The following is a 14,373-nucleotide window of genomic DNA, read 5'->3' on the forward strand; positions in this document are numbered from 1 at the left end:
ACTGAACCTGATTACATTACGGCGTAGTGATACATCATTTTTTGACAGCTATTCAACCATTGCAAAGTCCTTTATATTGACCCAGTATTTCCATCAAGGTCAATTAAATAAAAATAATTTATTTTTAATAAAAAGAAAAAAAATTACTTTTAATAAAAAATGAACTGTTCTTTGAAAATACAAAAAAAAGTAGTTCCCTTTAAACTGACCAACCAAATTCATGTAAAGCGATAGGCCTGGGGTTTTCCCCAGTTTAAATATGACGCATCTTTAGCTCAATAAAGAAAGTAGCACACGCCTACCCTTTTCTAAGAATATCAGATTGAAACTCGGAAGTAAGTGGCTGCAGCTTCAAATACGGTAACCGTTAGTAATAATAGTCAAATTAGTGTCGAAGTATTGGTCCTCGGTTACGAATCCTTACTGACTTACAAGTCATATGAATTTTTCCCATAAAAGATTTTTTTCTCAAGTTAAAGAATTTTGTTATTCAATGTTAAGCTGTTTTTTTTTCAATTTTCAGATGCGTATCTGTGTTCAAGTCTTAAAACAAATTTATATTTTGAACTAAGAGATCAGTTTTTACAGTTCTTATGATTTTCAGTGTGTTTACTATATATTTTTTTTTAAGAAACATACTTAATGGCCAACTGTGTCCCATAGTGTGACCCAGTGTACCCCACATATGGGGCACATTGGGTCAAAAAAAAATTTGGGTTTACAATGATTTACACAAAAATGGTTTCAATTTATTAACTTCTTAACAGCACTGTTACATCGAACATATGACTGGCTTCAACTGAGTACATAGTTTGATTCTCTGTAAGATTTCACTTCTGGTCAATTTACTAAAAAAATAAATCATGCCCACTGTGCCCCGCTCTCCCCTACTCTTGTTAAAGGTAAGATTGATTAACATTTTACTGCTACGCAGACGTCAAATTCGACTGCATTTGGTACTTAGGAGAAAAATGTTCAGTTCAGCCATTTTGTTTGCGGGGAGAAACGAGAATGGGGCGGCCTTAGCCTCGTGAGTTGTATTACCACGTGAGAGTTTACGGAATTCTGATTGACTTGCTCCTTTTTTCGTGGCTGGAAAGTAGAAACTGGTCGAACTCACTTTTTCGCAGAGAAAAGAGCCAGCGAAAAGTGTGGCGCCGCCTGAAATTATACTGCGCATGCCTGTACTCGAAAAAATTTGCCTAGTGGAAAACAGGCTTTACGAGTTGAGGGTGACGGGGCGGCATAGCGAGTCCAGTGCGGTAAAATTTTACATCTTTTGATGCGAATCTTCTGATTAATTTCCAAGTTATATCAAGTTATATCAGTGCCGATGAGAGGGGGGACAGCTGGGACACTCGTCCAGGGGCCCCGGAGCCTGCGAGGGGCCGGATCTAGCTTAATACATATATTATATGCCGAATAGATCTAATGTTTTAAAAAAAAGTGCTGGTATACATTGATAAAAAAAAAATACAGTGTTACTTGATGGTAAAGTAGAAGAAAAACAGTGACTTTTCTGAATATGGGTAGGCCCTATGTGTATAGGAATATAATAGGGTTCTGTTCTAGTAGTCCACTTTCTTGGAACGATTGGTGAATTAAATAAACTATAAGCCACCTGCTCGGGTCTTCGCGACGTGGGGCCCTCTCATCCTCGTGAAGGTATCCGGGCCTAACAAATAATCGGGGCCTGTAGTCCAGGTCTGTAAAAGCTGCAAAGATGGTGAGTGCGCCAGTGTTAATTTTGCGCTCTGCCGCCAGTGATATGCACACGGTTATCGATCGCTCTAGGTAGGCTGACTGTTTTTGATCATTAAAAACAAAATTGAAAGCGAAACTTTTACTTTCGTCTTCATTTCGTTAGGTGCTATAAATCTTGATGTTTTTGGATATTTGTGCCAATTGCGGACCTTTCTCTGACCAATGTGATTTAGCAAAGTAACCTCCAGTTACCCCTGTTGATAAATGTCAAAGTGACGCTAGAGTTGCTTGTCCCAGGCCCTGGATGACCCTGTTGGTTATAAATAATGAAAATAATTATGTATTTTCGTTGGTGCTAATGGATTTAGATAATCACATTGGCTTAAATCAGTAATAGACTTTGAAGAGAACTGGTAACCTTTTATAGAAAGAGTTATCTTAAATTGTGTAGAGTGGAGACCAGTGCTCCTACGGTTAGGACTTTTTGTTATTCGAATAGCCGTAGCTATTAACCGGTTAGTAACCGTTAACCATATGGTATCAATTTTAAACATAAAACAGAGCTTGTCAGGAGCTACGAGTCATTACTCGTGCGCACGCTATACTCGCGTTATAAAAGGCATTACCCGCGCAAAAATTTCAGGAATTTTTTCAGACATGTACAATTCTTTAATGAAAATTTAAACTATCTAAGGCCGTAGCTATTTATTTACCTGGTTAACTTGGTTAATTTGAAACATTTTTTTAATTAAATATAACGATAATATACAAAACAATACTCAATTTCCCTTCGTACGTGACAGACGGCGATAATATTACGATTACACAATGTTACTAAGAATAGAATAAAGTAAATTAGAAGGCGTCTATTGATTGGACAATAAAGAAATAATTCCTCGCTTGCAAGTAGAATTTTTATGATTGGTTAATTTAACTGAAAACCAAAGTAGAATTCATTCGAGAAATTACGAGATATGAAACGTGTTCAATGCCGTAACGAATCTAGTACAATGTCATTTTCTAGCCTTTATGATTATATTTTGAATGGTGGTTACGTTTTGAAGTAAATAATAAACAAGGTAGAATATAGTTAGAAATGCCGAGAAGTATTTAGATTGGATTAACAATAGCAAAAGTCGAACAAGGTCCGTTGACTTTGCCGTATGACTACGACGAGTGCTATTAATAGTATCATTGTTTAGCAGTCGACATCGTTGGACGACTGTTACATTCTAAAATTTTCAAACATCAAATACAAAATTACAACGGGCAAGTTATGTTATAAAGAGGAATATAATCAGACACAACTCTATGTAATGGGGGACATCTCCGAATAACCGTACCGTTGAATTCAAACCGTTTAACCGTCCAGTTCTAACCGTTTACGGCTATCCGACTAGTCGTAGGAGCACTAGTGGAGACTAACAATAATATATCAATTAAAAGCTGGGATGAAATTTGTTATGATGCTGCTTTCAGTACATGTATTCTGCACTTGTTTGTTACTATACAATGCAGGGGCGTGGTGATAGTGAGTACAGATACTCATGCGCCACTTGGTTATTTGTAGGCCTACAACTCATATTTTTTGCTCCACTACTAGTTATCATGAACAGAATTTATTTCGCATTTTGCCAAAGAAACAGAAATGTTGAAGCAATTTAGAAAGAAAATTATAGTGGGCCGAATCTGAGGAGTTTTCAGAAGTAAATATCGTTGAATTATGGTTTGTTCATCTTATATTTTTATCACTTATAAGCCATTGGCCTGTAATGTCAGTTAAATCGTTGAATTATAGTTCGTTATTAAATCATTGTCATTGGCTTGTGTAAGTCAGTGAAAATATATTTTTTTCATGGGGTTTCTGGTGCTTTATGTTTCAAATATCTTTCTGTTTAGATATATATATTTCGTAAACTTCACTGAAGACTGAAGTAAATATAATTAATAGTTAAATCAGATCAATTCTTATTATTCACTTTATCTTTTTGCAAGGCAGATTCAAGGATGGGGTGGGTTTGTTATGGGAAACAACACATCAAATTACCTTTTAGGAATAATCACAGATATGCTAGAAATTCTCCAGATTTTCTCAAGGGAAACCCCCGCCTCCCCCTACATTTTTGTGCCAGTCAGAAGCGCATGTACTCGCAGGCCTTCGACCCTCACTCCGCCCCTGATAGAAGGTCTTTGTTAATGCAATACCTCAGTGAGAAAAAATAAGTCATACGTAGATGTGATCGATAAAATTAATGAGCATATAAAATGACATTTAATCCATTACATTTTATGCCAATAAAGGGATGCAAACAGAATGTTACTTGAAAAACATTGCTGTAATTTAAATAATTGTGGTCTGGTATACCTCCTACAAGTTTATACATTTATGTCCCTTCCTACAGCATATGAAAGTTGGGCTTTGGTCCATAAAAGCTATAATTGTTTTTTTTTTAAAAATGACAGGTAATTGGAATCAGGAACATGATGATACTTATTGTAATTTAAGTTGTTAAATTCATGGAGTAGGGTGGATTTGAGCTCTGCTACCACCTAAAATTAGTAATTCTTTTTCCCTCATGATGCATCTTAAGTCAATATTCTTAACAGACACAAAGAAAATAGATTTTCCTTTGAAAGGATCAAACTAAAACTAGAACAATATTATTATCTAACATATTCTAGGCATGGCTACAGAAGAAGGTACAGTAGGTGTTGGTGTCGAAGTAAAAGTGGAAGTAGAACCCCAACCAGAGAACACAGATTTTGAAGGTAAGTGTTGTATACATATATGTATAGGAGTTGACTGTGGTCAATCGAGTTCTCTCTTCCTGTATTTGGTATGGCTTAATGATTCCTCATATCAATTTATAAATCTTGTATTTCATTCATTATTCTTTCAGCCTAGCCTGGCCAAGTCAGAACTTTACATCTACGTATAATTACAACTTCCTGAATTATGGCCCCTGATTGTACCAAAAATTGCATTTTTAGCTTGTAGACCCTATAGAGGTCTTAATTTTTATCCGATTCAAAAAAACATTTTAGTATATCACCGTTACACCCTAAGAATTTCGTGAAAATCGGACCAAAACTGACAGACAAAATGGCTCCCCCTTGTTCTCAAATAGCGTAAAAAATATGGTATATCAAGGTCTCGGTTCCTTCCAATATTCGTGCATATCAGACCCCTGATTGTACGGAAAATCGAGTTTTTAGCTTGTGGACCGTATAGCAGTCATAATTTTTATCCGATTTAAAAAAATGTTTTAGTATATCACCGTTACACCCTAAGGATGGTATAGTTCGAATTTCGTAAAAATCAGACAAAAATTGACAGACAAAATGGCCACCCCTCGTACACAATTAGTGTAAACATCTGGTATTTGTGGGCCCTCGAGAGGTCACAATTTTGATCTGATTTTGATGAAACTTGAAATGCATGTTTATAACCCAAAGATCTTGGTGCCATTCGATATTCAGGCATATCGATTAATAACTTCCTGAATATGGCCCCTGATTGTATGAAAAAATCATGTTTTTAGCTTGTTGTAGAGGTCACAATTTTTATCCGATTTAAAAAAAAAATGTGAATATATCACCATTACACACTAAGATCTTGGTTCCTTGTGATAATCGCGAATATCCGAACGTAACTTCCTGCATTATGGCTGCTGATTGTTCAAAAAATCGCATTTTTAGCTTGCAGAGTCTCTAGTGGTAACAATTTTTTTTTCCGATTTTAAAAACTGTTTAAATATTTCACCATTCCACCATAATGAAGGTTGAATTCGAATTTCAGGAAAATCGAAATGAAAATGGCCACTCTTTGTACGCAAATTGTGAAAAAGTATGCAATACAAGGGTGTGGACAATTTTTATCTGACTCTGATATATTAAAATATTATTATTATTATTATTATTATTGTTCGATTTATATAGCGCTTCATTACACGTGAAGTGTTTCTAAGCGCATATCACAAACATATACTTGAAACACACAGAAACAATCAAAATCAGGAGAACATAATTAAACACAGCTGCCTGTATATCTTTATATCCCAAAGATCTCAGTCCCTTTTGATATGTGCGCATTTCAGATCATAACTTTCTGGATTATTGCCCTTGATTGTACAAAAATCCTGTTTGTTTTTTGCTTGTTCGCTATCCATCTCTTGCAAAATGTGGGCGTATCCTGCCTGGCAGCCGCTGGTAAGGTTTTATAGGCGAAGCACTGTTTCCGGTGTTGTGGGGATCCGTAAAATTTTCCAGAATATCACTTTTATAACCAAAATATAACAGAATTAACATACACTATTTATACAAAACTTTTGAATCAGAAAGCACAGATTTTTTATTCAGAGGCACGTTTGTGCTTGTAGGCACGTTAAAATAGGCCCTGACCTATGTAGTGTATGTAATAAACTGATTTTTAAAGATGCATTTTGTAAGATTGAGATAATAAAAAGAGCTGACCTTTCTCACCATAATAGTTTAAAAATAGATAATGAAAAGAATTGAAAATTTCAGACTAATTACTTCATTCTAAAGCTGAGTTATGAATAATTCATTGCTACTGTTACGATAATAAACAAAGTCTTGATTATCCATTTTCATACGCCCACATTTTCATGTGGACGTATATTGTCGTCACCTCTGGATGTCCTTCCACAATTGTTTGTGGACACTCTACAGGTCACAATTTTTATCCGATTTCAACGAAACTTGAAATATAGGTTTATCTCCCTAAGATCTCGGTTCCTTTCGAAATTGGCATGTATCGGACCTTAACTTCATGGATTATGGCCCCTGATTGTACGAAAAATCACGTTTTTAGCTTGTGGACCCTATAGAGGTCACAATTTTTATATGCCCACATTTTCATGTGAACGTATATTTCCGTCGCCCCTGTCCGTCCGTCCACAATTGTTTGTGGACACTCTACAGTTCAAAATTCTTATCCGATTTTGACGAAACTTGAAATATAGGTTTATCTCCAAAAGATCTTGATTGCTTTCAATATTTGCACATATTGGATCGTAACGTCCTGAATTAAGGCCCTTGACTGTATGAAAATTCACGTTTTTAGCTTGTGGTCCCTCTAGAGGTCACAATTTTTATCCAATTTAAAAAAACGTTTGAATATATTCCTGTTACCCCCTAATGATAGTTGAGTTCGCATTTCGTGAAAATCAGACAAAAACTGCCAGATAAAATGGCCGCCCCTCGTACGCTAATAGTGTAAAAATACGGTATATCAAGGTTGTGGACTCTAGAGGTCACACTTTTCACCCAATTTTGATGAAATTTGAAATGCAGGTTTATAACCCAAAGATCTTGGTTCCTTTCGATATTCACACATATCGGATCGTAACTTGCTGAATTATGGCCCCTGATTGTACGAAAAATCACGTTTTTAGATTGTGGTCCCTCAAGAGGTCGCAATTATTATCTGATTTAAAAAACGTTCGAATATGTCACCATTACACCGTATTGTTGGTTGAGTTTGAATTTCATGAAAATCAGACCAAAACTGCCAGACAAAATGGCCGCCCGTCTACGCAAATAGTGTCATCTGGTATATCAAGGTTGTCAACCCTCTAGAGCTCACAATTTTGATCCAATTTTGATGAAACTTGAAATGCATGTTTATAACGCAAAGATCTTGGTTGCAAAGATATTTGCGCATATCGGATCATAACTTCCTGAATTATGACAGTACAAAAAATCGCTTTTTGTTTAGCTTGTTCTCTATCCATCTCTTGAAAAATGTGGGCATATCCTGCCTGGCAGCCGCTGGTTAAATTAAATTATCAAATGGCGATCATGTTTCAGTCCATTTAAGGTCACAATCATCTGATGATCTAGAGAGTTGGTTATGTAAATAAATGTCTAATTAATAGTTTATTTAAGAGAGAGAGATGGGGGTTTAACGTCCATTGGACACAAACTAGGTCATTTCGGGACTAACATATGGTTTAATTTTATTTCTTTAGCAGTGGGAGGAAACCGGAGGACCCGGAGAAAACCCACGAAGTTGGACAGGCGACCCTACTCCTTGTTACGTACAACTGGGGATTCGAAACCATGCCAGTTGACTCAATGACAGGCCTTATGATGCAGCACGCACGCGCTAACCATTCGACCATCCAACCCCTATAGTTTATATAACATTTTAGGCCTAAAGAAAGACCTGCAATAGCAGGGTTTAGCTTTTACATAATGAATCTTTAAAGAGATCATGTTTTTTTACTGAAAACCAAGGTTTGAAACAAATTTTGGAGACCTACATTTTAGGCCTAAAGAAAGACCTGCAATAGCAGGGTTCAGCTTTTACATAATGAATCTTTAAAGAGATAATGGTTTTTACTGAAAACCAAGGTTTGAAACAAATTTTGGAGACATACAACAAATAAATGTTGTTTTTTCAGCTTGGTTTTGTCCAGAGTGCACATTTTTGAACACGGAATGGAAAGAGATTTGCGAGATATGTCTTGCTCATAAAGAAAGCTCGCTTCTTGGTTTAAGAGTATATGGTAAAGATGGTTATTGTTTTAAATAATATCCAAAACCCCCAAACAACATTTGTAACAAATATATTAAAAGCTTACAGGTTTATCACACAATGGTGATAAAGCCCTATCTGCTAAATAAACTAATTATTAAAATTGAGAGTGTTTTTTTCACAGGATCACATTTTGAAATCTTTATCGTCAACAATTTATTGAATTTGAATTGTACTAAAACATTTATGCTCATTGGTTACCATCCTCATTCCTCTGTATGCTAACTGGATTACCGAGGGTGATTGTTATTGTAACAAGACAAAGAATCCATTAATTAACAGTCTTAATTAATAGCAGGGACATTATGATGAGGGGAACTGCCAGTCACTGTGAGTGAATAAACCAACAACATGTGCCACAATAGTCTTTCAATGATTTTCTTATTGTGTATTCACCTATACAGTCAGGTGTCTACAGAATGGTGTAATGAGCTATTATGGATTGTTTATTTACATTGTCTTGCAGTATCCTTCATAATGTCACAGTCTACATGCTAATTTGTAAATTAAAAGCAAAACCATTTGTATATCGGTGTTGTTGAGAAACTATTTGGATACAATTATATCTTAGAAATCTGAAATGGGGTTGTCCTTATTTGATATTGTTACTGTTGTTTAATAGAAGACATGGCTGCAAATGGTTTAGGACAGAACTGTATTCATATTTACATAGGCGTACGACCCAGGGGGGCAGGGGGGGGCAACTGCCCCCCTAACTTTCGGGCAAGCTGATTTTTCAAAATTTTCAAAATTTTCTCCCAACGGTCCCGTCTTCGTGGACTGTAAACGATTGATTGGAATTCGATTTAGCCACCTTAATTAGGCTATATTAGACCACTTTGAAGTTGCTTTGTTCACGGGGCTGAAATAGCAGAAAAATGTGTTTGCAGCCGTCAGATATTCCAAAATTTTCTTTGTAGGGGGCGGTGGGGGCATACAAGGTAAACTCCGCTTCTTCGCCTCACGAGGAAGACCGGCACCGCTGTCTGTAAACCCGAAATTTTTTCAGGCATTTCGGGTTCTGCCCCCCTAACTGTCATCGAGCCCGTACGCCTATGCATATTTATGTAGCTGGGGCTTCACCCACCTTTAAATCAATACTATAAACTATAAACATATTCAAATTGGGAATTTTTTTTCTTTTCAGAAAAACAAGTTCTTCGTATTATCTTGCTAGGAAAGACCGGTACTGGCAAAAGCTCTGTTGGAAACTCCATTTCTGAATCTCAACCTTTCAAGTCTGAAATCAGTTGTCAGTCAATAACTAAGCAGTGTCAGTATTATGTAGCTGACTTTCATGATATTAGACTGGAAATCGTTGACACACCTGGTTTGTTTGACACTGAGACACCCCAAGAGGAATCTATTAAAGAAATTGCCAAATGTATCGGATTGTCGGCACCAGGTCCTCATGCGTTTGTCCTGGTTTTGAACATCAACCGTTTTACAAAAGAAGAACAACAAACCGTGGAAGCTTTGAGTCAGCTTTTTGGTGATGAGTTCTTTTATTATGTAGTGGTTTTATTCACTGGGAAAGATGCCTTAATAAGAGATGGAAAATCGTTGGAAGAATTCATCACCAAGGTTCCAGATTATCTGCGTAAACTCCTGGTTAAATGTAAAAACCGATTTACAGCCATTGATAATACTGGAACTCAAGAGAAACAAAAAACGGGTGTAAATGAACTTCTTACTTTAATTCAAAATATGATGAAGGAAAATAAACCAAAATATTACACCAATATGTTCTTTAAAAAGGCAGAAGAAATGATTGTTGAACATGAAATGCATATGGCTGAAAAAGACAAAGAGGGTAACAAAAGACATAGTTCCAGAATAGGAATAATCAATGGTGATTCTTGGTTTAATAAAGAAGATATAATTAAAATGATAAGGCAAATTTTCATTGCTAATCGTCCATTTATAGTAAACATGTTAGCTCGAGCATTGCTTAATAAATTTAATATTTTTTAAAAGCATTTCTTTGACATCGTAAATTATCACTTTGCAAAAACCATAGAGTTTCTCAATTAATATGCTTAATAAAGGGTCACCATTTTGCAGTTTTTGTCTTTATTTTGATTGTGTTTTATAAAATGTTGCTAGAAAACATAGGAATCTATGAATTCAAGAATATTCTGATATATGTACCTTCAAAACCATAAATTAGTAGGCTTAAACCATATGGACGCAGACCACCAATTCTTCTCCCTCGCAGTTCTCCATCCACGGTATCCACTCCAGACCCTCAGTTTCCCCAATGGTCCCATTCCATTTTACTCAACTATATCCTTTGGTTAGTCTATAGTGTTTTAACGATTTCAAATTATCTGCTCTGGCCTTGATCGTAGACTGAGTTTGCGAACCAATCAAAAAACTGTTTACAAACCAGTCTTACTAATGAAATCGGCCTTCCTTTTGCGTTTGTTTTTATGAGGGTAGATAACCCTATTCATGTCCATTTACTGAATGATTTATGTAAATAATGTATATACATACTTCTAATTCATTTTTGTGGGTTTTCTCCGGGTCCTTCGGTTTCCTCCCACTGCTAAAGACCCATACGCGCAAGTGAATTATTGAAATATAACCCTGTTTCTCTCTCTCTAATTCATTTATATTTTATTGTATTATCAGAATCTTGAAATATGTATAACATGTATATGTTTGACTTTTGTTATAATTATTACTATTCGTTCTTTGTCTGAAATGTTTCATAAACCATTACCATTCTGTTATGTTTATTATTATTGTGCTTATACTTGGTAATTTAATTTTGCTGAGTGAGGTTGTGGTTTGCCTATGTAGTAGTGTGGTTCAATCAGTGACGGTACTCTCTGATACTTAAGTGTAACTGATCGAAGATTTGACATTATGAAACTGCTTAATCAATATACTGGGATAGTGAGTTGATTATAAAGATCTGTCTTCATTAATATGTTATATAAATATTGTAATTTATTGTTAATAGATACACATTTAGTATAATTCGGCCTTCTCTCATTTTTATAAGCCCACATTGAAATGTGGTCGTATATTGTCATAGCCCCCGTCTGTCCGTCGGTCCGGCGTCCACAATTGCTTGTGGACGGTCTAGAGGCTAAAGTTAATATCCGATTGACTTTAAATTTATATACAGTGTTTAAGGCCATGAGACGAAGAAGCCTATTGATTTTCAGCGATTTCCGACAATTACTGCCAGAGTTATGGCCCTTGATCACTTCAAAAAATCTTGTGGACGCTCTAGAGGCTAAAGTTAATATCCGGTTGACTTTAAATTTATACACAGTGTTTAAGGTCATGAAGCGAAGAAGCCTATTGATTTTCAGCGATTTCCCATAATAACTGCCAGAGTTATGGCCCTTGATCTCTTCAAAAAATCTTGTGGACGCTCTAGAGGCTAAAGTTAATATCCGATTCACTTTAAATTTATACACAGTGTTTAAGGTCATGAGATGAAGAAGCCTATTGATTTTCAGCGATTTCCGATAATTTCTGCCAGAGTTATGGCCCTTGATCACTTCAAAAAATCTTGTGGATGCTCTAGAGGGTAAAGTTAATATCCGATTGACTTTAAATTTATACACAGTGTTTAAGGTCATGAGACGAAGAAGTCTAATCATTTTCAGCGATTTTCGATAATTACTTCCAGAGTTATGGCCCTTGATCACTTTGAAAAATCTTGTGGACGCTCTAAAGGTCAAAGTTAATATCCGATCGACTTTAAATTTATACACAGTTAGGGTGCCCCGTGGCCAAAACTTTTCCCTACTAAAAATTGTACTCGACACGTTGAATGTGCACGCTTCAGTGAAGTAACTCTATTTGAATCACAGACGAGTCTCGGGCTCTTTGTGTGACACTTTGTGTCTATAAATAGCCACAGCACGTGAAATTCTCAACACTTGTAACAACTATTACAGACCTAAAAAATCTATTGTTGACGATTCTGAATAGCAGTAATATTTAGCTTTTTGGTTATTACTGCAGCTTTAGAAATTACGCTCGTTTTATTTTTTAAATTGCTTTATCATTAACTAAACCGTTAAGAGTGGCATCTTTTGGTTTAGTAGAAATAATATCTCTGAATAACGCGGGTTGGGCAGGAAAATGATACTAGCAGTAGTTTCATTTTACTTTTACAAGGTTCTTAAAACAATTGTTGTGTTGCCCAACGGGCGTTATTTGTAAATTCAATTTCTTGTTCTAGCTTTCTGTCATGTTTCGTAAAAAAGTATTCTTGATTATCCCGGCCCGTCAATCAGACGGAGAATGGTTGGTAGACTGGTTAAGTGAGACTAATTTCAAAACAAAATATCCACCATAAAGCTTCAACATGCTTATTTGATTACATGCCCGGGATCACGTGGCTAAGTGGGTAAGACGCTGGCTCGCTAGCCTGGAGGTCGGGTGTTCGATCCCTGCATTGGCCGAGAAAGTTAATCCAGATTTTCCGGCGTGGTTTCACCTTGTCAGTGATGCAGGACGGAGGGCCTGACAAGGACAGCTGTCTGGTCGTTTGGATGGGAAGAAAAAAACGAGGTCCAGTGTACATATTGGCGTGCACGTAAAAGATCCCTTGGCAGTTGGAATTTGATATAAGAGTAGAACACAGTATGGCGTATGCCCCTCTTCATTAGCCCAGTTTAGGAGCAGAACGGTAGGACGTTAAACCCCATTTCATTTGATTACATGCCTTATGAAATCATTGTACTTCGGTCTGTATTAATTGTAAGTATTTATCAATGATAAACTGTTCATCAGGTAATACCTCGACTGAGTTCAATATTGAGATTAGCCGGTTGATTTGTTGGATATAAACCTTTGAATAATAGCGCCTAACAGGCAGCTGTGTTTAATTATGTTCTCCTGATTTTGATTGTTTCTGTGTGTTTGAAGTATATGTTTGTGATATGCGCTTAGAAACACTTCACCTGTAATGAAGCGCTATATAAATCGAACAATAATAACAAGGGCACGTAACCTATTTTTTGCTCAAAAGTGTCTGGATGTCATGGACGACACTCCGAACCATTTTTCAGTGTATTATTTATAGATGGTTAAATGGTCATATCTTATTAAGTACAACATGGCCGTTTATTTAGTGACTATAATTGTGCGAAACTGATTTAAGGCTTAGTATATATATAAGTATTGTGGTGTAATTGTCATGATATTTGGAGATATTTATTTATGGTGGGGCAGCCTAACACAGTGTTCAAGGTCATGAGACGAAGAAGCCTATCGATTTTCAACAATTTTCGATAGTTACTGCCAGAGTTACGGCCCTTGATCACTTCAAAAAATTATGTGGAAGCTCTAGAGGTCAAAGTTAATATCCGATTGACTATAAATTTATACACAGTGTTTAAGGTCATGAGACGAAGAAGCCTGTTGATTTTCAGCGATTTCCGATAATTACAGCTAGAGTTATGGCCCTTGATCACTTTGAAAAATCTTGTGGACGCTCTAGAGGGTCAAGTTAATATCCGATTGACTTTAAATTTATACACAGTGTTTAAGGTCATGAGACGAAGAATCCTATTGATTTTCAGCGATTTCCGATAATTACAGCTAGAGTTATGGCCCTTGATCACTTCGAAAAATCTTGTGGACGCTCTAGAGGGTGAAGTTAATATCCGATTGACTTTAAATTTATACACAGTGTTTAAGGTCATGAGACGAAGAATCCTATTGATTTTCAGCGATTTCCGATAATTTTTGCCAGAGTTATGGCCCTTGATCACCTTGAAAAATCTTGTGGAAGCTCTAGAGGCTAAAGTTAATATCCGATTGACTTTAAATTTATACACAGTGTTTAAGGTCTTGAGACGAACAAGTATATTGATTTTCAATGAAGCTTTATGACTTGAACAGCTAAATCCAATATCCATGATGTTAAAAGTTTCGTATGCTAAACGTTAGCATGGCGCAGAACTTTATAAAAACCGAACAAATTCTAATGGTTTTCTGATAATTACTTAATGAGTTGTTACTCTTAATCAGATTTTAATGTATAATAAATGTTTCATTACCGAAAAAAGTAAAAATACGCGACAACTCTTGTTGACTGCCCGGACGATATAGCTGCTGTGGGCGTATGTTTC

The 14,373-nt window shown here is 36.1% G+C and overlaps 1 protein-coding gene across 5 annotated transcripts; it reads left to right on the plus strand.

Moving 5' to 3' along the window:
• Positions 1-250: 250 nt before the first annotated feature.
• On the plus strand, positions 251-11,261 carry LOC126827079 (GTPase IMAP family member 4). 5 transcript variants are annotated; one of them, XM_050556270.2, is made up of 4 exons: positions 251-360; positions 4,387-4,473; positions 8,133-8,237; positions 9,414-11,261. In XM_050556270.2, the coding sequence occupies exons 2-4, from the start codon at positions 4,389-4,391 to the stop codon at positions 10,238-10,240; spliced, it is 1,017 nt and encodes a 338-aa protein (XP_050412227.1). In that variant the 5' UTR covers positions 251-360; positions 4,387-4,388; the 3' UTR covers positions 10,241-11,261. The 5 variants fall into 5 exon arrangements, with proteins under 5 accessions (XP_050412227.1, XP_050412230.1, XP_050412226.1 ...); XM_050556273.2 differs by having other exon boundaries at positions 304-366; XM_050556269.2 differs by lacking the exon at positions 251-360 and adding an exon at positions 2,459-3,430.
• The last annotated feature ends 3,112 nt before the right edge of the window (positions 11,262-14,373 follow it).

Source organism: Patella vulgata, chromosome 7 (assembly GCF_932274485.2).
Source record: "Patella vulgata chromosome 7, xgPatVulg1.2, whole genome shotgun sequence".
Lineage (NCBI taxonomy): Eukaryota > Metazoa > Mollusca > Gastropoda > Patellidae > Patella > Patella vulgata.